Below are 22,328 nucleotides of genomic sequence, written 5' to 3'. Positions count from 1 at the left end.
CCTGCTCCCTGGTGCCTTGTGCACAAATCCTTTTTCCTCTGGAGCATTTAGGACGGTCTGTTTAATTGATCGCAGTCTTTTCGTCCATAAAGAGTCTCTGCCTCTATTATCATAAAAGCCCAGAGGACTTCCCTGGGGGTCCAGTGGTGAAGGCTCCATGCTTCCACTGCAGGGGGCCCAGGTTCGATCCCTGGTCGCAGGCCATGTGGTGCGGCCAAAAACAAAACAAAACAAAACTCAGCTTCCTACTAGATGGAGGGCTGAGTCCCTTGCAGGACTGTATATGTCTTGACTGATCTGCTCAGTCTTCATTCCCCTGCAGCCTCTCCTTCCCTCCCTCCATCCAAGCATCCTCCCACCAGCCGGCCAGTAGACCAGTATCTGCGGACCTTGATCTGCAGGGCGTACCGAAAGGCATTAGGTAAAGCAGGGAGCGAGACAGGCAACGTCCCTGCCCTCACGAGAGAACCAGATATGAAGCTGCCAGTTAAGATGTTTATACTTAGATGATCATCATGCTAGATCTGGTGAGGGAGAAATACGGTGTGCTTTGTGGGCGACTGGCCAGGGGACCTGAGTTCTTAGGGTGGCCTTGGAGGAGGCTTCCCTGAGGGAGTTCCATTTGCCTTTGGAGCTGAAGGATGAGTAGGGGGGGGCTGGTGTGGGTGGAAGTGTCCAGGCAACGCAGGCAGCTTGTGCAAAGGCCCTGAGGCAGGGGGAGCTTAGGACTGAAGGGAGGCTGTTGTGACCGAGCCCACAGTGGGAGGCGGAGCGGAGCGACAAAGAGGCCAGGATCATGCAGGGATCCCTGATCAGAATGCGTTGGAGGGGGTGATGATGGGAAGCGGTCAGGCTGACAGCAGTGATTGGGTCATCCGAGCAGGAGATGTCAAGGTGGTTGGGTTGGGCCTGGCCCTGCTCTGTGAGCCGCTCACAGCCAGCCCCTCTCCCCACTCCCACCGTGACTCCGGGAGGTGCTTCTGGAAGTCCGCGGCATCCTCACACACTGAGCCAAGCTTTCTCCCTGTATCCCGCCCACAGGTTATTTACCCAACAGTGCGCACGCCGTGGAGGCCATGCTGGCGGCCACGAGCGTTGGCGCCATCTGGAGCTCCACGTCCCCAGACTTCGGCGTGAACGTGAGTCGGGGTCCCCTCAAGTGCCCTGGGTGTGCGGCCCCCACAGGGGAACATTCTGTGTGATTCCCCATGACATCTTGGGTCGGGGTGTGGGCAGCTGCGGGGCAGGACCAGCCAGGCTGGGAGGAAACGGTGTCACGATGGCCTCCCGTCTCCCCGGCTGGTGACTCGCAATCAGCAGGAGAGAAGGAGCCAGAAGTAGCGGGATCTCTCTTTAAGTGTAAAAGTGAACGATCCTTGCTTCCTTTCCCCACACCCAGCCGTGTGCATTGGCTGCGTTAGTGTGTGTTACATGCGACAGGCGGTGTTGCGAGTATCCAGCAGGAGACGCCCGGTCACGGCTCCTGTGACTTCACGACCACGTGAGGTTTTCTGATGTCCGTCCTCTGCAGATTTGCTCGTGGAAGGTTTGCTTATGGAGAGTTTGCTCCATAATTGCTGTTTCTGATCCCTTCCTTTGGGGCTGAGCTTTGTGCTCTGTGCGGGAGGGCGGCGGGCCTCTTTATCCCCGTAAGCCCCAGGGGCACCAGGGACCAGGGTGCGCCAGCTGCGGCGTGGCCCAGGCAAGGCAGGAAGCACGCACTGAGCCCCACCATGGGGAAGGAAGAAGCAGCAGAGCAGGACTTACTGGGACCCCCACTTCCTGATCAGGGACCTTTCCAACCTCGGGGATGAGGGACCCTCAGGAGCCACGAGGCCGGGCCCGTTAGAGGACATGCCGGGCATCCACGTCCCTGACCATTCTTCCTCTGCTCTGGGCGTGGCCCCTGTGCTGGGCACCGGTCAGTGCAGCCCAGGGGCTAAGGGCTGGCCTGGCTTTGCTGGCCGTGCATCCCTGGGTGAGTTATTTATCCTCACGTGCAAAGCAGGGGCATCAGGAAGAGAGAGTCTCATGATACGAGCGTAGACTGCGTGGGCCTGTGATTGACGCAGGAGGATTGATACACTTGAGATACAGGTGCAGGGACGGCGCTGTTCCAGCTCCGTGCTCTGCGGTCCATGTGCCTTGTCCACAGGCTGGGCATTTTGGGTGTGAGCTTGATACTCAACCTCTGCCTTGAGGCTTGCTCTTCTGGAAAAGGTTTTCAAGGTATTTCTTTGCTTTTTAAAAATATTTATTTATTTATTTGGCTGCACCGGGTCTTAGTTGTGGCACGCGAGATCTTCGTTGCGGCACGCGAGATCTTCGTTGCGGCACGCGGGATCTTTTTAGTTGCGGCAGGCGGGATCTAGTTCCCTGACCAGGGATCAAACCTGGGCCCCCTGCATTGGGAACGCGAAGTCTTAACTGCTGGACCACCAGGGAGGTCTCTCAAGGTATTTCTCATCTCCTCCCACACCGTGCGGAGGAGGGACAGACGTGCTTCTGCAACACAGAGGCCTGGAGCAGTGAGGCGATTGGCTGAGGCCGGCCCTGGCCCCATGGGTTGAGGACTGGGCCCTGCTGAGTTCGGGGAGGGGGTGGTCACCCCAGACCTCACTGCTGGTGGCCGTGGTTGTGCCTCCTGGGGCTTTGCTGGGCCTCTCCCAGATCGCCTCCACCCCTGATCACCCAGGGCAGCCAGGACTGACCTGAGCCTGGAGCTCCAGGGGGCCTCTTGGTCCCCAAGGCCCTCTGTGAGGCCGTGTGAGCTGCTTGGGACCAGGCCATCCTCGGGGGGGCGGGTCCTGGAGGGTTGGGACCCCGTCCCTGGGCGCTGTTGTCCTTGGATCCCTCAGCAGGCCTTGAGCTGCGCTGCCCGGAAGCGGTGAAGGAGCCTCGGGGCTGGAGAAGGCATGTGGCGTGGAGGTTACCAGCAGGCAGGCTCTTGCCTGGGTTTGAACCCGCCTCTGCCGCTTCCTGTCTCTGTGTCCTCGGGGACACACCGTAGGAGGGCTTGTGAGGGCAACACCATTGACACCCATCTGGGGTTGGGACAGCGCGCAGACTACCCCCCAAGCTCGGTGAAGGTCAGCTGTTCCTAATGAGGAGGGAGTGGGTGTTTTTGAGTGAATCGGAACTTGTAAGCAGTTGTGATGTTGGAGAAGCATTGTGCAGCCTGGGGGCGTGGGCGTGGCCTTCTAGGGCCCGAATGAAGCCCCTGCCTGAGTGCTTCACAGAGAGCAGAGCTCCTGGGTTGGCCTCAGGTGGTGGGTCTGAGCCACCTGGTGCAGGGCGGGAGGCTTAGGGGACGGGCTGGGGCCCAGCCACCTCCTGCTTGCCTGTAGCATCAGCAGCTGGCCTTGACCCTGCGCCCATCCTCGTGGGTCTGTCTTGTGCAAAATGTCACCACCGCAGGCCACTGTGGCCGACTCTGGTCCCAGGTCCCGTTGTGCAGAGGATGCAGCCAGTGGTGGCTCTGGAGCGGCATCCCTGGCCTTCCTTCCCTGGTTTGAGGCTGGTTCGGGTTTTCCGGGGTGGCGGCTCTCGTTGGAAGCGCACACGCACTAGATGGCAGCCTGGCTCCGCCCTGACCACGGCCTTCAGCACAGTTGCTTGCAGGAGATCTTTGAGGGCGTGATGGCCTGAGCCTCAGGAGAGCCCTCTATTCGGTCAGAAAGTGACAGGGCCGAACGCCGTTCTACTAAGATGCTTCGCTCTGCCCTGAGTTCTGGGCAGGGGTCCTCGTTTTGCCGGGACCCTGGTGTAGAGCCAGAGGCAGGTAGCCATGTGCACGACCCTTTGGAGTGATTGTTGAGCAGTGAATGACAGTTAACGTATCAGCCTGGTGACTTGAGGGCCCCCGGCTGCTGGCACCACCTGCCAGCTCCCAAGGGTGAGCCCTCCTGGCCGGGAAGCTCTGGTCCGGGTCACGAGGCACAGCGCTTGCTCACGTGGGCACCGGTACCTGTGTGCTAAGGACCTGGGACGAAGCAATGACTCCAGGGCCTCAGATGTCTTCTCTGTTCTTTTCCAGTAGCTAAAGCCTGCAGGGAAGCATCTAGAGTTAATGACGAGGTGCGGCCTGGGGCGGGACAGAGGGGTCACGGGGGCCCAGGATGGTCCTCTTCAGTGGTTTGCAAATCTCTGCTTTAAAAAGAGGCTCCTGGGCTTCCCTGGTGGTCCAGTAGTTGGGACTCCGAGCTTCCACTGCAGGGGGCAGGGATTCGACGCCAGGTCGGGGAACTAAGACCCTGCATGCCACACAGCCAAAAAGAAAAAAAAAAAAAGGCAGCTCCTGTTCTTAATTTCCGACATCACCGTTTTACACTTTAGATGGTCTCCCAGTTTCAGTAAAGGGTACGTTTCTGAAATTTGCAGTGAAACATGAATGTTTTTCCTACTTTCAATTGTTTGCTGCAAATCACTGAAGAATTTTCTCTATAATAAAGGGAAAATTGCCACTCTCTTGCCAATCCTGATTTTAATTATTTGGTTCTTTTACAATGGGGTCACATCATTACTGACTATGAAGTAAGTTCTAGCCCCGTGGCACACACGTGTGGGATGGTTACCAGGCAGTTTACAGGTATGGGGGCGGGGTCTCCATACACGTGGATTCACCTGCCCACAAATGCGGTGGTGACCTCCCCTTGCCTTGCCAGGCTGGTGATGGAAGGACCCCGTCTGTTGGCAGGCCGTATGCCTGTATGTGCAGGCTGCTTCAGGGAGGGGTGGGGACACCGCCTTTGCTCGAGGATGCTGGGGACCGTTCCTCACTTCTCTTGGAGCCCCTTGGTTCTGCGTCTGCCCTGCCCCTGCCCCTCTGCTCACTGCGTGCCCCTTCCTCCAACTCTCCCACGTCTCCCACCCTATCTGCTTGGATTTCCTGCGCCCATTGGGCTCGTGGGCATCTCCAGGTGCGGGACTGCTTGTTCTTTGGGTCCCCAACCTGCCAGCCTCACCAAGACCTCCAGGTCCTGTGTGTTTTGACGTTTGTTTTTTTCTTTGTTTCACTGTTTACCTTTGAGTGGGGGCTTTTTCAAAGACATCGGGGGAGTCCCACCTCTGATATCCACACATCTCAGAGGGCAGCCTGGAGCCCTCCCCATCACAGAGCACTTTCAGGTTGCTGCACGCATGTGTGTGCGTGTGCACGTGCACACATGTGCGTTTGTGCACATAAATAGGACAGCTGTTCTTCTCGCACCGGTGGCTGTCCACTGGATCCCGCATCGGCTGGGCTGTTGGTTTCAGGGCCTGATTGGTTGCTAAGGGTCGTATTTGGGTCGGCTGCACAATCACAGGTGTGTTCATTTCCTCGTGACGTGAAAGCAGCTCTGGACTGAGCAGCCCTCTCCTGCACCAGAGCAGGCCAGCAGCTGGTTTCTGGCGCTCAGAGATCCTGACCGGCTCCTGACCCGCCAGGAACACGGCCACCGTGTCGTGGGGTCTCTAGAGTCTTTCCATGGTGCCAAGTTCTGACCTCTGGTTGTGAAACACTTGTCATCTTTGCTGTCTGTTCTCTCCCCCTGTGAGGAAGGGTCACCTCTTATGTCTGAGCCCCAGGTCACTGCTTTCTGGTCCTCCCACCTGTGTGGGCTAGCCCACCAGGAGGGACGCTGGGTGTCACGGAAAAAGCTCTGCCGCCTTCCAGGGCTCTCCAGTCTGGCCTCATCCAGCTCCTCCCTGGCCCCAGGCTTTCTAGAAATTCTTTCCCTTCCCTGGGCCAGCTCCCCCTGCCCGGGGCTCTTCTCTTGGTGCCCCTGAGCAGAGGTGCTCTCTCCGGGGTCTTCCTGGGATGCGCTGGCCGTGGTTCTCGCGTCCTCCTGCCGATTCAGTGTTCGGGGACCCCAGTCCTGGCTCTCTTCTGCCGCCCTTTGGTTCCCTGTCCCGAGGGCTAGTCTTTCCTTTGTGGAGTCAGCGCTGTGGTTAGGAGCATCAGCCCCTGTGGCACACCGAGCAGGCTAGAACTCCAGCTCTGTCACTGGCAGGTTGTCTCACCAAGGATGTGGAGGCGCTCACAGCCCCACCCACTCCTGGGGGCCTGACCTCGGATGTGTGAGTGCCCGTCACCAGCTGGAGAGGCGCATGGTGAGCGCTCAGTGCATGTAGGGGTTTTTACTGGCAAAAATGTTCCTCCCAGCTACAGCGCGGACTCTCTGTCCCTCTTAGAATGCTGGGGTCCAGGCGTGCTGTTTATTTTGCTGTGTGGAGTTTGTACACGGCCACCTTGCCGAACCCCGTTCTAATGGTTCTACCGGCGGTTATCACCGGCTTTCTTCGTAGCCCTTCTTGCCGTCCGCTGCTTGGTTCCCTCCTGCCCGCTCCAGGCTTCCTGCTAGATGGGGGCGCCAGGAGAGCGTGGAAGTCCGCGCACGGAAGCTAGTGTCTGTTCTTTACCAGGACTTTTTTTTTTTTCTTTTGTGGCCACAGTGCGGCATACGGGATATTAATTCCTGATCAGGGAGCGAATCCGTGCCCCCTGCAGTGGAAGCACACAGAGTTCTTAATCGCCGGACCTCCAGGGAATTCCCACCAGGACTCTTTACCATCAAGAGTGATGTGTTTGCCATAGATTTCTGCGAGACACCATTTGTCAGTGAGGAAGTTTCCAGCTTATTAAAGCTTTTTGGGAGGAAAGCGTGTTGCATTTTATTGAAAGCTTTTAAGATAATCAAAAGATTTTTCCCCTTTAATCTGTTAGTGTAGTAAATTACATTGGTCTACTCTCTTTTTTGGTTTGTGTGTTCTCTGTCTCTTTCTGTCTCCTGTAATGGTTTATAGAAAAGGAATGTCCTAGTGTGTGAGGATTTGGTGGCACTTGCCTGCAGTTCTGTACCTCCCTGGCGTCTGTGTTAAGAGGTGACCTTTGGGGACTTCACTGGTTAGGAATCCGCCTGCCAGTGCAGGGAACACGGGTTCGAGCCCTGGTCCGGGAAGATCCCACATGCCGCGGAGCGTCTAAGCCCGTGCACCACAACTACTGAGCCTGTGCTCTAGAGCCCGCGAGCCACAGCTACTGAGTCCACGTGCCACAACTACTGAAGCCCGAGCACCTAGAGCCTGTGCTCTGCAACAAGAGAAACCACCACAATGAGAAGCCCGCCCGCCGCAACTAGAGAGAGCCTGTGCTTAGCAATGAAGACCCAGCACAGCCAATAAAAAAAGAAAAAAAAAATGGGGGGTAGACTTTTGACTGCTTTTTCTCCCATGGTTATTGTCTCTTCAGGTGTTCTGCTGCTTCTTGAATCATTTTTGATAAATTTATATCTTCTTGGGGAATCATCCACTTCATCTGGCTTTCATGAATTTATTAACAAAATTCAACATACTGCTTTGTCATTATTCCCTCTTTCTGTAGTAAAGTTTGGTTTTGATTTTGTATGGTTGTATGCCTCAGTTTATCCATCTGGAATATGGGAATAATAATTCCATGTCAGAGCATTAAGTGAGTGAATATTAGTAAAGTGCCTAGGACAGTGCCTGATACGTAATAAGTACTATGTCAGTGTTAGCTAGAAATATCTGTCTCCTTGGTCAGATTTATCAAGAGGCTTATTTTATTGATCTTTTTGGAAAAAAGATTTTGTTTGTATTGATCAAGTCCATCATTAATTTTTCCTTATGACTTTAATTCCTTCCTTTCCCCCCTCCCTCCCTCCTTTCCTCCCTCCCTCCCTTCTTGTCTTCCTCCTTTTCATTTTCCTGGCTACCTAAACCATGGGTATAGTTAACTGAAAACAATTAGAAACTGGAAACAAAAACATTTATAATTGCTTTGCTACTCCCCCCCACCCCCCCGCAATAGATTATATGTTCCAAGGAGAGAGAACTCTGATTGGTTGCCTGGCACAGTAGGTGGGATAAACAAATGCTTCCTCCCCCTCTCCGCCCGCAGCTCTTCTCTGTTAATTCAGCTTCTGGTCTTGAAAATCCGACGACATTGAAAATAGAATCAGTCCTTGAATCTTTAGCCCAGAGAGTCTCAAATTTTATTGTGCATTAGGATCACCCGAAGCGCTTGTGAAAACACAGATTGCTGGGCCACCTCCAGACCTTCCAGTTCAGTAGGTCTGGGGCCCCGAGTGATGCTGTTGTCGCCAGGACCCCTCCGAGGGGCCTGGCGTCCCCTTGTCTTAGGCATGTGCTTTGCTGACTCCTGGGAGCTCTGAGAAGCAGTGCCTGGCCCACTCCAGGCCAGTTAATTAGTTACCTAATGAGTTTAATTAATCGTCACGCCACAGGTGGCTCTAACCTGCAGCCAGGGTGGAGACCCTGCCCATCAGGTCCTCACACGGAGGTTCTGGCATCACTGCTGGTGCCTTTGGAGTAGCCCGGGCATTGACCTTGAGCCGCTGCACTGGACTGAGGGATCAGGAGCGCCATGTGGGTGATGCCTTCCAGGTGCTGTTCTCGTGGGTGGAAATGGCTCCACCACGGTCTGCACTTGGCAGGCTGAGAGGGGAGCGGGAGGGGAGTCCATCCGAGAGGGCCTGTACCCGTCACCCTCGGTGTCACACGCAGGTCGTATCAGTGCATCCTGAGGTTGCGTGTGGCAGTTCACAGCAGTTCCCGAAGCAAGTTGCGCATGTGCACGGGGGGTGCCCCTTCTCTCAGGGAGAGGGGGGTGCTTGGCGGGACGGTGATCCCATGTGTGGAGAGACAGACAGCTGGGGTGTGGAGAGCCTGCTTTTCCTCATGGGGCTTGTTTACGAGTGTACACATTTGTGAGTTCATACGTTTGCTCGGCAAGAAGTATCATTCAGAGGATTCACGAACCTCTTTGACTGAAGGTTAAAGGAGGGGCTGAATACGGCAACACTTTGCATACAGAGCTGCCTCCTGGGAAGGGGCGTCTTCACTTACATATGCCGGAGGAGCTGTGTTGGGAGGCTCTTGCTGAAAAGTGGGGGATCTCTGTGGTCGTGCAAATACTCACCCTGTGTTTTCCCATTTGATAGACTCAGTGTATGTCTGTAAGTCAGTCCGGTGTTTCTTTGTACTGATGCTTTCTTTGAAGTGATGATCCTGTCTCGGGGGCATGTCCCGTTTGCTTGGCTGTCTCTCTTGGCCTCTGGGTGACGGGGACGCAGGGACGTGGCTAGTGCGCTGCGCACGCTGCTTTTTCTTTCCCTGGAGATGCAGCCGTGCCGTTGGCTGCTGGAGGATTTTGCCTTTTGGATGAACAATGACGACTCTTTCCTTCCACTCTAGGGCGTTCTGGACCGGTTTTCTCAGATTCAGCCAAAGCTCATCTTCTCCGTGGAGGCCGTCGTGTACAATGGCAGGGAGCACGACCACGTGGACAAGCTTCAGCAGGTCGTTAGAGGTGCGTGGGCTGGCGTGGGGGGCAGGGGGCAGGGGCGAGAGCCCCCCCAGGGGTCCCAAGAGCCCTGCAAAAACGGAGTGGTCTCAGTCCTAGGTCGTGTTACGTTTCAGCAAAAAAGAAAAAGATTAGCGGCTAGGTATGTTGTGTCCTGTAAGCTTGTGTTTTCTCCTCCCCGCTGCTTTCAGGACTAGCAGACCTGAAAAAAGTGGTGGTGATTCCTTACGTTTCCTCCAGAGAGAAGATAGACATTTCCAAGATTCCAAATAGGTAAGCCAGCCGCATGCTGATCACTGGTTGCATGTGAAACCCACTCAGAGTCCCAACCGGGGTGCAGGTTCTGTGGATCTTTGCACTTGGGGTTGGAGTGTTTCAGAGGTGCAAGGTGTCTTAGTTAAAAATTGTCATTCTGTAGATGGGGACCCGAGGGCCCCAGGGGGAATCCCTTGGGGCCACGTGGTAACTTAGTGGCAGAACAGAGACTGTCCCAGGCATCCTAACTCTTCCTGTCTCGTGTCCCTTGGAAGTGGTGGGCTTGGATGGGGCCAGGCTGGCTCCCTGGATTGGCCACAGCAGTTCTGAACAGTGACTCATGTGTATCCACAGGTGCGTATGTGTGTGGATGTGCGTATGTGCACACACACACGTACACCTCTGTGTACGTGGTTCATACTTATGTGTATTTGTACGCATGTATGTATACACACACAGCCACACAAAGGTATACACATACATAATATGTGGGGTTTTTCTTTCATTTTACAACCTATTTTTTGTTGCCATTGCTAATGGCATCTTCCTTTGCTTTTCTGACATTTATAAGCCGATAAACCACAGGCCTTGACGTGGAATAGAATGGTGAGCACCTTAATTCTGAACAGAAGTTAAGAAAATGGATTATGATTTGGTCCAAGTTGAGATTCTTCCCAAAGTTCTTGTTATACACCTTTCATCTCTCTGTAAGCCATCATAGAGGAGCGAGTTCTGAGATCGGGCGTGTTTACCTACGCAGGTAAACCTGTCCACTTAGCCTCGCGTCTGGGCTGCAGGCAGGAGTCTCTGAGTGGCCCCAGGCCCCATGAGAGGCGGCGGCAGAGCCGCAGGTGGGGATCCTGGGTGTGCCATGGCGGGGAGGGAGGCGGCGAGGAAGCCTTGCTACTCAGGCAGACGGGGTGGACGCGTGGCTGAGCGGCGCTGTGCAGGTGCCCTCCAGGGGCACTGAGGGGGCTAAAGCTCATGTACTGTCCCCCACGTTTACAGTCGAGCTGGGGGGACAAGACACGCCTGCAGGAAGGGGGAGCTGTGACCGCTCGGGCCAGTAGACACAGCCATGCTCACTGAGTTGGGACAGGAAGTGCCCAGGAGGTGAGAGAAGGGCGTGGTTGCTTCTCTGTGGGGCCTGGGGGCAGTGGCGCCTGAGGGACCTTGAGAGGTGAGCAGGGTCTGGGGACAGCTGCAGTGCCAGGGTTCCAGAGGCTGACGGGAGCTGCAGCAAAGTGATCGTTCCTTTAAAGCCATGGTCTCGAGCCACACTGCTCGGGGTCAGATCTCAGCTGTGTGGGCCTGGGCTAGCGATCAACCTCTCTGTGCCTTGTTCTCCCCATCTGTAAAACGGGGATAACAGTACCTTCCTCGCAGGCTTAGCAGTGTGCATGAAGTTAGCTCTCAGTAACGTCGTCATTATGGGCAGGTGACAGCTGCAGGCCAGAGTGGGCTGTGTCCTCTGGAGCATCCGGGTCAGGATGTGCAGGTCCTTACAGGCAGGTCCGGGGGCGTGGACTGTCCCCTAGACTGTGGGAACCCTGCCGACCTTGATAAATTACACCCCTGCCGTGAATATAGCTCCCCTGGTTTTATTGATGGGGCCGTACGCACAAAGGCCAGGAGGAAAACAGGATGGTTTGCTGGCCCCACGGTGGCCCGGCTTTTATTTTTCTGAATGTGTTTATTGGTGATTGATAGAAAGTGAGGGCATCCAGAAATAACATTAACCACTTGGTTTAGCTTCAGGCAGTGCGGAGAGCTCCGCAGTCCCGGTCCCCACCGCCCGGGGAAGCAGGCCCCCAGCGCTCTCCAGCCTTTGATTCCTGGGTGCCGCAGATAAACCGAAAGCGCCTCTGCGTGTCTGTGGGGGGACTGCCCTTTGGGGTTTTCCTTTTTAGAAGAAGCAGCAAAAGTAATCGCTATTTACTGTGATTTATAGACCGATGGAAAGAAAACGTTTTTCTCTGTGTGGTGCATTTGATTCGATTGGGCCCTTTGTGTAAATGGTACTCGGATGGGAGGTAGGTGGAGGCGGAATGGGGCTTTCATTGACTGGAAGGCTCCACAGTGAATAATCTTCCTGACGCTCTGGAGAGGAAGGGTCTGCTTGTTTACCGCTCAGAATTATTTGGGGTGCCCATTTCAAATGGCCGCACCTCTCCCAGGAGACATCCTCATCTTTTCTTTCGTTTAAAGATTTATTTTTATGTGTTTATTTATTTATTTTGGCTGCGCTGGGTCTTAGATGCAGCATGTGGGATCTTCGTTGAGGCATTTGGGGTCTTTCAGTTGCGGCACACATGCGGGATCTAATTCCCCGACCAGGGATCGAACGCAGGCCCCCTGTATTGGGAGTGCGGAGTCTTACCCACTGGACCATCAGGGAAGTCCCACATCCTCATCTTTAAGGGGGCCTTTCCATGCAAGACAGCACACTTCTTCACTTTCGTGTGCATCCGTTTGTATTTCAGAGTAATTCTCCTTGGCAGTTTGCTGCAGGCCGCGTTTAACTGACTTCTCCGCCTTCCTTGAAAGAAAGTTCCATTTGACAAAGCAGTAGTTTCGATTTTTCCCCTTTCTTCTCGCTTCTAAACCAGTGGAGGAACAGGGCCGGGGTTTTGGAATCGATGTTTCTGCCGATCTCAAAATACAGAAACCACCTGTCTCCCAAGGTGGCTTTGTGGCTTCCACTACCCTGTTTCTGCTCAGAAAACAGCCCCTTTGGCGGTTCTTGGTGATGTGCAGTGGCGCTTTACGGCAGCTCTGGGGGCAGGGTAGGGCAGGCTGTTTAGGCTGGAGCCGGTAGCTGGGCTTAATTGTATTTGTTCCTGGACAGGTACTTGCATCTGGCCATTGTAAACCTCAGGATACAGGAAAACAGAACAGTTGCCCCACAGGTTGGCATCACTTTCTGGCTGTGCCCTTCAGGTGTCAGAAGAGCTTACAACCCGGCACCTCCTGCCCTCCCTTCTCCTGGGGGGAAAGGGAAGGATTCAGACACCCTGGGCTCTAGCTTGCCTTTGGGGAACCTGGGGAAACCAGGCATCTGCTAATCAGACAGTTAGTAGCAAACAGGAGGTGCGCCTGGGCTCCAAGGACTTGAGCATCACTTCAGAGCTCCTCCGCAGTTTGCATACAAGCAGCCAATGTGTTAAATGCAAGGGATCCTTCTCCACAGTGTTTATTAAAGCGCTTAGATTCTCTGGAGAGACAGCCCTTGGCCCCATCAGCGGTGCTAATAAAGCAACCGGAAATTTTTGTGACTTCCCTGGTGGTCCAGTGGGTAAGACTCCGAGCTCCTAATGCAGGGGCCCGGGTTTGATTCCTGGTCGGGAACTAGATCCCGCATGCCTGCTGCGACTAAGACCCAGAGCAGCCAAAATAAATAAATAAATATTAAGAAAAAGAAAAAAAGCAACCGGAAATTTTCACTCAGTTACTTTTTATTCAATTAGCATGAATCCTTGAGCCCCGACTTCTCCCTTCTCTCTTGGGAAGCTTCCAGACAAGGCAGGTCCCTGGAATCTAGGTCGTCACCCAGGTAGACGTGGAGGGGGGTGAACGGGAGGACTCGACAGATTTCCGCACCCCCGCCCCGCCAGGTGTTCTAGAACCTTCACCGTTTGTCTCCTGCGCCTTTTTGCCCACAGCGTGTTCCTGGAGGACTTCCTGGCCACTGGGCAAGGTGCGCAAGCCCCCCAGCTGGAGTTCGAGCAGCTGCCCTTCAGCCACCCGCTCTTCATCATGTTTTCGTCGGGCACGACCGGAGCGCCCAAGTGCATGGTGCACTCGGCCGGGGTAGGTCTGCACCCCGTCCCTGCCTGGGGGCTTCCTGCTGGCTAGGGCGGCACCCCATCCCTGCTCTCCAGGTGGGTGCTGCGCCGAGATCCGGCCTCGAGCCGGGCAGTGGGGGGCTGCTGCCCCAGCTGCCGTGGCGCCGTCGCCACGGGGTCCCGGGACTCCACAGCCCACCAGGGCAAGGCCTGCGCCGGGCGAGCCGGTGACAGTCGTGCTGTACGTCATGACCCCTTAGGGTATTGTGAGTCCAACAGATGGGCCCTGCCCGCATTTTATTTTACTTATTTATTTTTAAATTAATTTTTCTTGGAGTAGAATTGCTTTACAATGTTGTGTTAGTTTCTGCTGTACGGCAAAGTAAATCAGTTATACATATATCTCCTCTCTGTTGGATTTCCTTCCCACTTAGGTCACCACAGTGCACTGAGTAGAGTTCCCTGTGCTCTACAGTAGGTTCTCATCAGTTATCTATTTTATACATAGTATCAATAGTGTATGTGTGTCAGTCCCAGTCTCCCAATTCCTCCCCCCCGCCCCCTTTTCCCCCTTGGTGTCCATACGTTTGTTCTCTGTGTCTGTCTCTATTTCTGCTTTGTGAACAAGATCATCTGTACCATTTTTCTAGATTCCACATTTGTGCGTTAATATACGATGTTTGTTTTTCTCTTTGTGCCTCACTTCACTCTGTATAACAGTCTCTAGGTCCATCCACGTCTCTACAAATGACCTAATTTCGTTCCTTTTTATGGCCTAGTAATATTCCATTGTATATATGTACCACACCTTCTTTATCCATTCCTCTGTCGATGGGCATTTAGGTTGCTTCCATGTCCTGGCTATTGTAAATAGTGCTGCAGTGAACATTGGCGTGCATGTGTGTTTTTGAATTATGGTTTTTGCTGGGTATATGCCCAGGAGTGGGATTGCTGGGTCATATGGTAGTTCTATTTTTAGTTTTTTAAGGAACGTCCATACTGTTCTCCATAGTGGCTGTATCAGTTTACATTCCCACCAACAGTGCAAGAGGGTTCCCTTTTCTCCACACCCTCTCCAGCATTTATTGTTTGTAGATTGTGGTGATCGCCATTATGACCATGTGAGCTGATACCTCACTGTAGTTTTGATTTGCATTTCTCTAATTAGTGATGGTGAACATCTTTTCATGTGTTTTTTGGCCATCTGCCGGCATTTTAAACAGAAGGAAACAGGTTAGGTGAGAAGAGAAGATATCAGCTCATCAAGGGTCCTAAGAAGTGTTGGTGTGTTTTCTCAAAGCTGTCATGTAAGCGTGGGTACGGACGGTGCACGTGCCAGGCAGCGTCGCCAAACTTCTGTCTGACCGTGGGCTGGGGTCAAAAAGTTTGAAAGCTGCCGGGTTATGTTATAAAGTGCGGTTAACCGAGGGAGGACTTACCGTGCTGTGTGAGTCAGCTCGGGCTGCTGTAGCAAAATAGCATGGGCTGAGGGGGTTCTTAAACAATGAAGATTTACTTCCTTGCGGCTCTGGAGGCTGGGTGTCCAAGACCGGGGTGTGGGCAGGGTTGGTTCCCTCTGAGCCTCTGTCATCGTCTCGCAGGGGCCTGCCTTCTCGCTCTGTCCTCACGCGCTCTTTCCTCTCTGCACGCACATTCCCGGCGTCTCTTTGGGGTCTAATTTTCCTCTCTTCGTAAGGACATCCATCGCGGTGGACGAGCGCCCACCCTATCGGCCTCGTTTTAACCTCCTCCCCTCTTGGAGGCCCGAGGATTATCTGAGTGGAGAAACCTCACATTGTCTAAGAGCCTTCTGGCTATTGCTTGGTCAGATGGTGGTATTTGAACATGAAATACAAAATGCTCTTATTCCAGCTCATTCAGCTTTTACAGCTGTCCTCTGCTAGAACATCTAGAAGCTGTTTGAACCCCTGCCGTAGAATCACTCTAACGCCTTAACACAGCTCTTTACACAGTGTTCTCGTGAGAACGTGGAAAGAGGTTAACACAACTTTGTCATCACCTGGATTTGCATCCAAGGAAGATCCGATGGCAGGTTAGGAATGATAACCGCCAGATACACACGAGCCCGTTCACGGACAGTGGGTGACTTCTCAGGAACCACGGAGTGGGAGGGAGGGGACATCGGGGGCCAAAGCCTTGATTTCTGGAAGCAACGCTGACCGAGCCGAGTGGCCTCTTTGTAGGAGCGAGTGCTTGTTGCTTACCAGCCTGTTTTATCACACTGAGTCGGGCGTGTTCAGAGCCTAAGGTGTAGCTGCTGGCATCGTGTTTTGCCTGGAGGGGGACCCCTGGTGTGCCTGGTCGGAGGCCCGATATCCGGCCACAGAGATGAGTGTTTTTAGAAACCTGGCAGGCGAGGGCGTTGCGGGGTGTGTGTGTGGGAAAACAGCACATTTTAGGAAAACCTGCCGTGCTCGACTGTACTTTTATTTTCAGTGCTCTTTGCCTAGCGAATGTCCCATTTTTAGGAGTGGAACATAAAAATGTATTAGATGAAATGTAGTTTGCTCATAAAATCATTGTGCTTGGTATATTTAGAATATGGAAAAGTCAGGAAAAATTATATTAATTCTGGCTTTGCTGGGCTCTTGCATCTCCAGAGAAGTGACTAACATCTTGCCTGTTTTCAAGCGTTATCTCGAGCGGAAACTTGAAAACAGCGCGGTGGGACCGCCGACAGTGCCCCTGGGGCTGGCAGCAGGGTCAGGGTTGGGTTGGGACGTTGTGATCCCCGTTTGCTGTTTTGTGCTTTCTAAGCCCACAAAAGAGCCCAGAAAACAGCTTCCCTCTTCCTTCTTTTAAATTACTCTTCTTGCTTGAGATTCAGAAACCACGCTGCTTATACTTCCTGACGCTCAGGGAAAGCATTCAGACTTGCCATAAATATTTAGAAATTAAGGGACGAGCTGTTGACGCGACTCGTTAAGGTTCACACAGAGAGAAGCAAAGGAGGGTTTTGTGCCGTCGAGAGAGTGAGGTTGCTGAGCAGGTGAGCACGTGGCGGGTTATGAATAGGCCGGGCTCATAGAGGCAGACCGTACGGGCGAAGATGCCCTTTAAAGGCCAATCTAAGTGAAAAGGGAAATCGAGGGGCATCTGCCACGGGTTCCTATAATCCAGGAGCTCCCAGTCCTTTCTGTGGATTTGCCACGTGAACACTTAGCGTTCATCGGAAGGGTCCCTGAAATGTTTGTTGTCCCCACGCGGCCGCCCGCCTCCTCTGAGTGAGAGCAGTGTGCGTTGAGGGACTTTCTGAGGAAGCCTGTGACTGTCCTGGGTGGGCGCGGGTGTGCTGTCCCTGACCCTGCAGTGCACGCACGGTGAAGCCACCGGGCTCTTGGCTCCCACGTGCAGACCCAGGGTGGCCTCGGGGAACCCTCAGAACGGGCTCTCCCTCCCAGCAGCCTTTCTAATGCTGTCTCTCCGACCCCCGTGTGGTCCGTCCCCAGGGCAGGCGTCCCCACTGCGGGCCTGGTGACGGGGTGCCATCCAGGACAGACTCGGGAATAGGAGTGCTGGCTCTTGAGTTAGAGAATTTGTTGGGTAGGATTGTTTCTGTTGAGCTTTGAAAGGGATCATCTCCTCCTACTGGCTTGTGTTTTTTTTTTTTTTTTTTTTTTTTTTGCGGGACGCGGGCCTCTCACCATCGTGGCCTCTCCCGTTGTGGAGTACAGGCTCCGGATGCGCAGGCTTAGCGGCCATGGCTCATGGGCCCAGCCGCTCCACAGCATGTGGGATCTTTCCAGACCGGGGCAAGGACCTGTGTCCCCTGCATCGGCAGGCGGACTCTCACCACTGCGCCACCAGGGAAGCCCTGGCTTGTTTTTTATTTCCCTTGGGTACAATGAGGGTCATCAAGGCTGGTTTTAATACGTGGGTCCCAATAGTCCCTAAACAACCAGGGCCACCATTGCCGTCAGCTGGCGGCTCCCGTCTGTGGCCAGACTGAGCGCAGTGGTTGGCCTTTTCAGGGGCTTCGGAGGGGCCGCGTCCCTGATCTAGCCTTAGGATCTTGTGTGAGATCCATTGAAAGGATGGGAAAACCGAGAGATGAAACAGCTGGTTCAGGGTCCCCTTGCTCTGCTCTCTGCATTGTGCTTGGGGCTGGGAAGCTTCCTGTCCTCCCAGTGAGCCACAAGCGACACAGAGTCATTTGGAGCAAGTGGGGTCTGGGCAGTGGAATACTATACGGCTGTACGAAAAACCATGAGGGAAACTCCCTGTATTGATAAATGGAAAAAGCAAACTGCAGGACAGTGCGTCCAAATAAAAAACCAGCATAAATAAATACATGCAGATAGGCAAGAAACATACCTGGAAATGTACACGGGAAGCGTATACGGTTACTGGTTGCAGAAGGGGACGGGGGCTTGTCATGGTGTGTGCTTTCGAGTTTCGGTCCAAGCGAATCTACTGCCCTGTGAACGTTAAAACAAAAAGTAATAGATCACACGTCGGGGTTGGGAGAGAGCGGTCTGACTGGGCGTTTGAGCTGAAAGCAGGGTCTTGAGCTACCCCTCGGCCAAGGAGTCCCTGAGCTCTGATCCGAGGCTCTCGGAGCTGCAGACCCAGCAGCGGCTGTGCACCCCGGGGGCAGTCCTGCGCAGGCATCCAGTCTTCCCCGTCCACCACGAGGGAGCAAGGCTGGCCTGTAGTGCCCTGGTCTGGAGGGGGGCAGGTGTCCCTGCACCCAGCCTTTTACCTTCATCTTCGTGACTCTCCGCTCCGTGATCTTCACTTCTCTCTGCCTGAGGTTGGTGGGTCCCCTGTGCTTCTGATCACCTGGCGCCCAGAGCCTGCAGGCCGGCAGGGTCGGGTCAGGGTTTCTTCTCGTGTCCCCAGCGAGTCTTAGGGGTCAGGTGGCAGAGGGATGGGAGCACTGCTCGTCATGGTGAGGGTGCTCAGAGCTCTGCCTCTTCCTTGACCTCTCCTGCCCCAGGGCCAAGCGTCTGGGCTGCGCGTGCCTCTGTGCCCTCGGAGGAAGCAGCCTGGTTCACGCGGAATTCCCCCGCTTCTCCCCAGGGGACCCTCATCCAGCACCTGAAGGAGCACATTCTTCACGGCAACATGACCAGCAGTGACATCATCCTGTATTACACCACGGTGAGTGTGGGTGCTGTGCTGAGACGGGTGCCCTCCCCCTCCTCCGCGCCGCTCCCAGGACGGGCTTTGGTTCATTCAGGTAGGGAGGACTTTATCTTTACTCTTCTTTTTGCCTCTCCACCTTTTCACATGTCAGGAGCCAGAAGCACAGCTTCCAGGCCACGTGCGCCAGACCCCGGGCCGCGTGCGCCAGACCCCGGGCCGCGTGCGAGCAGCCCCTCCTGCGGGATCCTTCGCTTTTGCTCTCTTTCTCTCCCTCCCGGCGGCTGCCCACTTGAATCTCGGCACCAAGGTCGAGCACCAGCCTGGCCCGTCCCCCTGTGTTGACCTCGGTTGCCGCTGGGAGCCCTGGAGCCCTGGGGAAATCTAGAGAAACCGAGGAGACTGTTAATTCAGTCTCTTGAGCCTGTAGAGGTGGGGATGAGTGTCATGTGACGGAAATCTGTGGCTCAACCTGGGGGACAGGAACTTACCAGAGATGCCATGAGGACGGTCACTTCTTAGTCGTGTGCAATAGTAAAGGGACTCTGACCAGTTGAGGCGGAAAAGGAATTTACTGGAAGGCCGTGGCGTGGCATGCTGAGAGGCAGAATAACGGCCCCAAAGGTGCCCATGTCCTCACTCCCGGAGCCTGTGCGTGTCACCTGATGCGGCAAAGGGGCTCTGCAGATGTGATTCGGCTGCGGCTCCGGAGACCGGGAGAGTGTCCTGCGTTATCCGGGGCCCAGGGTGATCACCAGGGTCCTTACAAGAGGGAGGCAGGAGCGGTGGAGCCAGAGGGGGCGGACGACAGAGCAGAGGCCAGAGCACGGTGGGTCCATGAGCCAAGGAGTGCGGGGGCCCCTTGAAGCTGGAAAAGGCAAAGAAAGACCCCCCCTGGAGCCTCCAGAAGGAACTCCCCGCCCCGCTGACACCTGAGTTTGGACACCCGACCTTCAGGACTCTCAGACAGTACATTTAGACCAATGGGTTTGTGGCCGTTGTTTACAGCAGCCAGAGGAAGGGCATGCAGGGTGGCTCGAGCAGTTACTTCCATGGCTGGGGATCCAGGCGTGAGACCAGGCGGGGCCTGCGGGCGGCCGCGCGTGCAGCCGAGAGCCGCCGCTGTACTGCAGTGCCCGCGGGAGGCCCGCGGTCCTGCCCCCAGGACGGAGGTGGTCCTGCTTCCAGCCCTTCCCGTGGGTTAGTGTGGAGTGGGCGTCATCAAACCAGAGCTTGAGCTCAAGGCGCTGGAGCTGTTCCCGACGCTGCTGAACCCTGGAAGGTGAGAGGTTAACAAGCCGAAGGAAGTGCTGTTTGTCCCAAGGGAAGAAAACTCAAAATCAGCTTTGTCCAAGACCGCAAATATCCAGGGGCTCCAGAGTGATTTGGCTCCCATTTCCGGTCTGAGTTCTCAAGGAAGCAGAACGCTGAGGCATCTTCCTAACCTGGGAGGTCAAGGCCCAGGCCCTGCTGCTTCCCTGGTGCCAGAGCCCCAGGACCCGACGCAGACACAGGAGGGAGCGCTGACGTGCGACCAGGGGCAGGTCGCCCTGTGTGCCCAGCCGTAAATCCAGGGCTTTGGGCCAAATGATTTGGGTTTCTTTCAGCTGCAGGCTTTCCTTCCATCCCCCTCCCCCATCGTGAACAGTGAGTAGTGCTGGGTCCCCGCCAGGCTCTGCCAGGCTCCGGCCCTTTCAGACAGGAAGCCCAGCCCTGGGGCGTTAATGGAGCAGCGTTTTGAATTGCAGAACCCCACCCCCGGGGCAGCCACAGCTATGCTGACCTCCAACTCAGCTGCCTCCCTGGGACACGGTGAGGGGACAATGGAAGGACTCAAGGATCCAGAGCAATTCTCTCAAAAGCAGTTCACTTTTCTGGGAAGCATCCTGCCCATGAAGGACGGGGCTGTTGCATTTTTCGGTGGAGGATGCCAGGTGCCAGCAGCAGCCTCGGGTGCCCCCAGCCGGCCCCAGCCAGGCCTGTGCTGTCACCTGCTGACTCACTTTAACAGCTGGACAGTGAGGTGGCCAGGATGCAGTGCTCCCTGTTACAGTAATTCCTTGGGAACTCCCCGGCGGTCCAGTGGTTAGGACTCCACAGCTTCACTGCCGAGGGCCCGGGTTCAATCCCTGGTTGGGGAACTAAGATCCCGCAAGCCGTGCTGTGAGGCCAAAAAAAAAAGAAAAGTAAAAAAGATTCCTTATTAGAAGAAACTCAACTTAGGATGTTAAAACCCTTAAAAAAAAAAAAAAAAGGCAACTCAACTAAATGGAGGTTCTCGTGTGACCCCTGGTTCCCTTTGCCGTTTCTATGGTGCCAAAGGAGGAGCATAGGTTGGTCATCGTGCTCTTACCCGCGTCACTCACACTGTTGTGAACTGTCTGGGGATTCTTAACTGCCACTTGGGTGCCACCTCACGTGGCCGCCTGGTCCCCGATGGCGGGACTCTGACCTGGGGACGCCAGGTGACCCGGGACACTGGGCCGCATCTGCTCCAGGCTCATGGATGGGCATCCTCCTGCCCTCGTTGCTTACGGGGTGGAATTGGGTTGTTTTGCCCTCTGGACAGAGATTCCTGCTGCCTTGTTCTGTCGCTATATTGCTTTAGGCCGGAATCGCCTACAAATTCTCCCAGCGTGGATGGGAGTGCCATTGTCAGTGGGGCTATGAGCACACTCTTTGGCTGTGAAAATTTTTTTAATTAAAAAAAAAATGCTCTCCTTACACGTGGTAAGCATTTCATGCAGCACATGGGAACTTGGTGAGAGGTTGGCGTCTTCCAGGGCCCAGAGGCAGCCACGTCCGCCCTGCTCACTCCCCTGCCCCTCGGGCCCCTTTGCGGGCCCAGGGCGGGGGCTGGGGGTTCTGTATACGAATGGGGCGCTGCACACCCTCTGCCGGGCTGGCTCTGCCACTTTACGGTCTGTCTTCGAGACTGTTCTGCACAGAGCCAGGCCTCGTTCTTTTTGATGGCTGCACAGTGGCTGACTCCTGAGTGCTTGCTGGGTGCCAGGCGCTGTTTCCCACGTCCGACCTGGGTTGCCTGCTGCAGCGCCCAGGGTTCCCTGCATGTGTGCACCATGTGACCACGCAACGGGCATCTCTGTTGCCTTCAGTCCCTTGTTGTCACCAGTGAGGCTGCAGGAAACATTCTCCGACATGTCTTAGTGCACACGTGTGCGTTGATCCCTGCCATAAACTCTCTTAATTTTTATTTTTATTTTGGCTTCATTGGGTCTTTGTTGCTGCGTGCGGGCTTTCTCTAGTTGCTGCGAGTGGGGGCTACTCTTTGCTGTGACGCGTGGGCTTCTCATTACGGTGGCTTCTCTTGTTGCGAAGCAGGGGCTCTAGGCGTGCGGGCTTCAGTAGTTGTGGCACGCGGGCTCAGTAGCTGTGGCACACGGGCTCAGTACTTGTGGCACACGGGCTTAGTTGCTCCGCAGCACGTGGGATCTTCCCAGACCAGAGATTGAACCCGTGTCCCCTGCATTGGCAGGCGGATCGTTAACCTCTGCGCCACCAGGGAAGCCCCTTACCGTAAACTGTTGACGGGGAATTGCTGGGGCAGAGCGTTGTGCATTTGGGCCGGGCAGTTCTTGGCTACTTTGGCTTAGCATCGGGTGGTTTTCTAGGGATGTGAGAGGCTGCGTGACGGGGCCGAGGGGAGCTGGTCCGGTGCTGGGTTGACACGTGTTCCCTTCTGTCTGCTCCAGGTCGGCTGGATGATGTGGAACTGGATGGTGTCTGCTCTCGCCACAGGGGCGGCCGTGGTCCTATACGACGGCTCCCCGCTGGTGCCCACCCCCAATGTGCTCTGGGACCTGGTCGACAGGATCGGGTAGGTACCCGGGACACTC

The 22,328-nt window shown here is 55.0% G+C and overlaps 1 protein-coding gene across 5 annotated transcripts in view; it reads left to right on the top strand.

Annotated features, from left to right (window-relative positions):
• Positions 1–22,328, top strand: part of AACS (acetoacetyl-CoA synthetase) — a 50,031-nt gene that overhangs the window by 11,058 nt on the left and 16,645 nt on the right. For 4 of the 5 annotated variants that reach the window (XM_089894354.1, XM_022597761.3, XM_022597760.3 and 1 more), the window contains exons 5-10: positions 1,042–1,139; positions 9,217–9,331; positions 9,517–9,598; positions 13,243–13,390; positions 18,409–18,489; positions 22,185–22,309. In XM_089894354.1, coding sequence (XP_089750480.1) covers positions 1,042–1,139; positions 9,217–9,331; positions 9,517–9,598; positions 13,243–13,390; positions 18,409–18,489; positions 22,185–22,309 — 649 coding nt within the window. The remainder of the gene's footprint in view (positions 1–1,041; positions 1,140–9,216; positions 9,332–9,516; positions 9,599–13,242; positions 13,391–18,408; positions 18,490–22,184; positions 22,310–22,328) is intronic. The other variant, XM_089894355.1, reaches the window with a different exon arrangement.

This window comes from Delphinapterus leucas, chromosome 14 (genome assembly GCF_059928025.1).
Source record: "Delphinapterus leucas isolate spDelLeu-1000000601 "Yukka" chromosome 14, BTC_Dleu_Yukka2, whole genome shotgun sequence".
Taxonomy (NCBI): Eukaryota; Metazoa; Chordata; class Mammalia; order Artiodactyla; family Monodontidae; genus Delphinapterus; species Delphinapterus leucas.
This window is presented reverse-complemented; position numbering and strand designations above follow the sequence as displayed.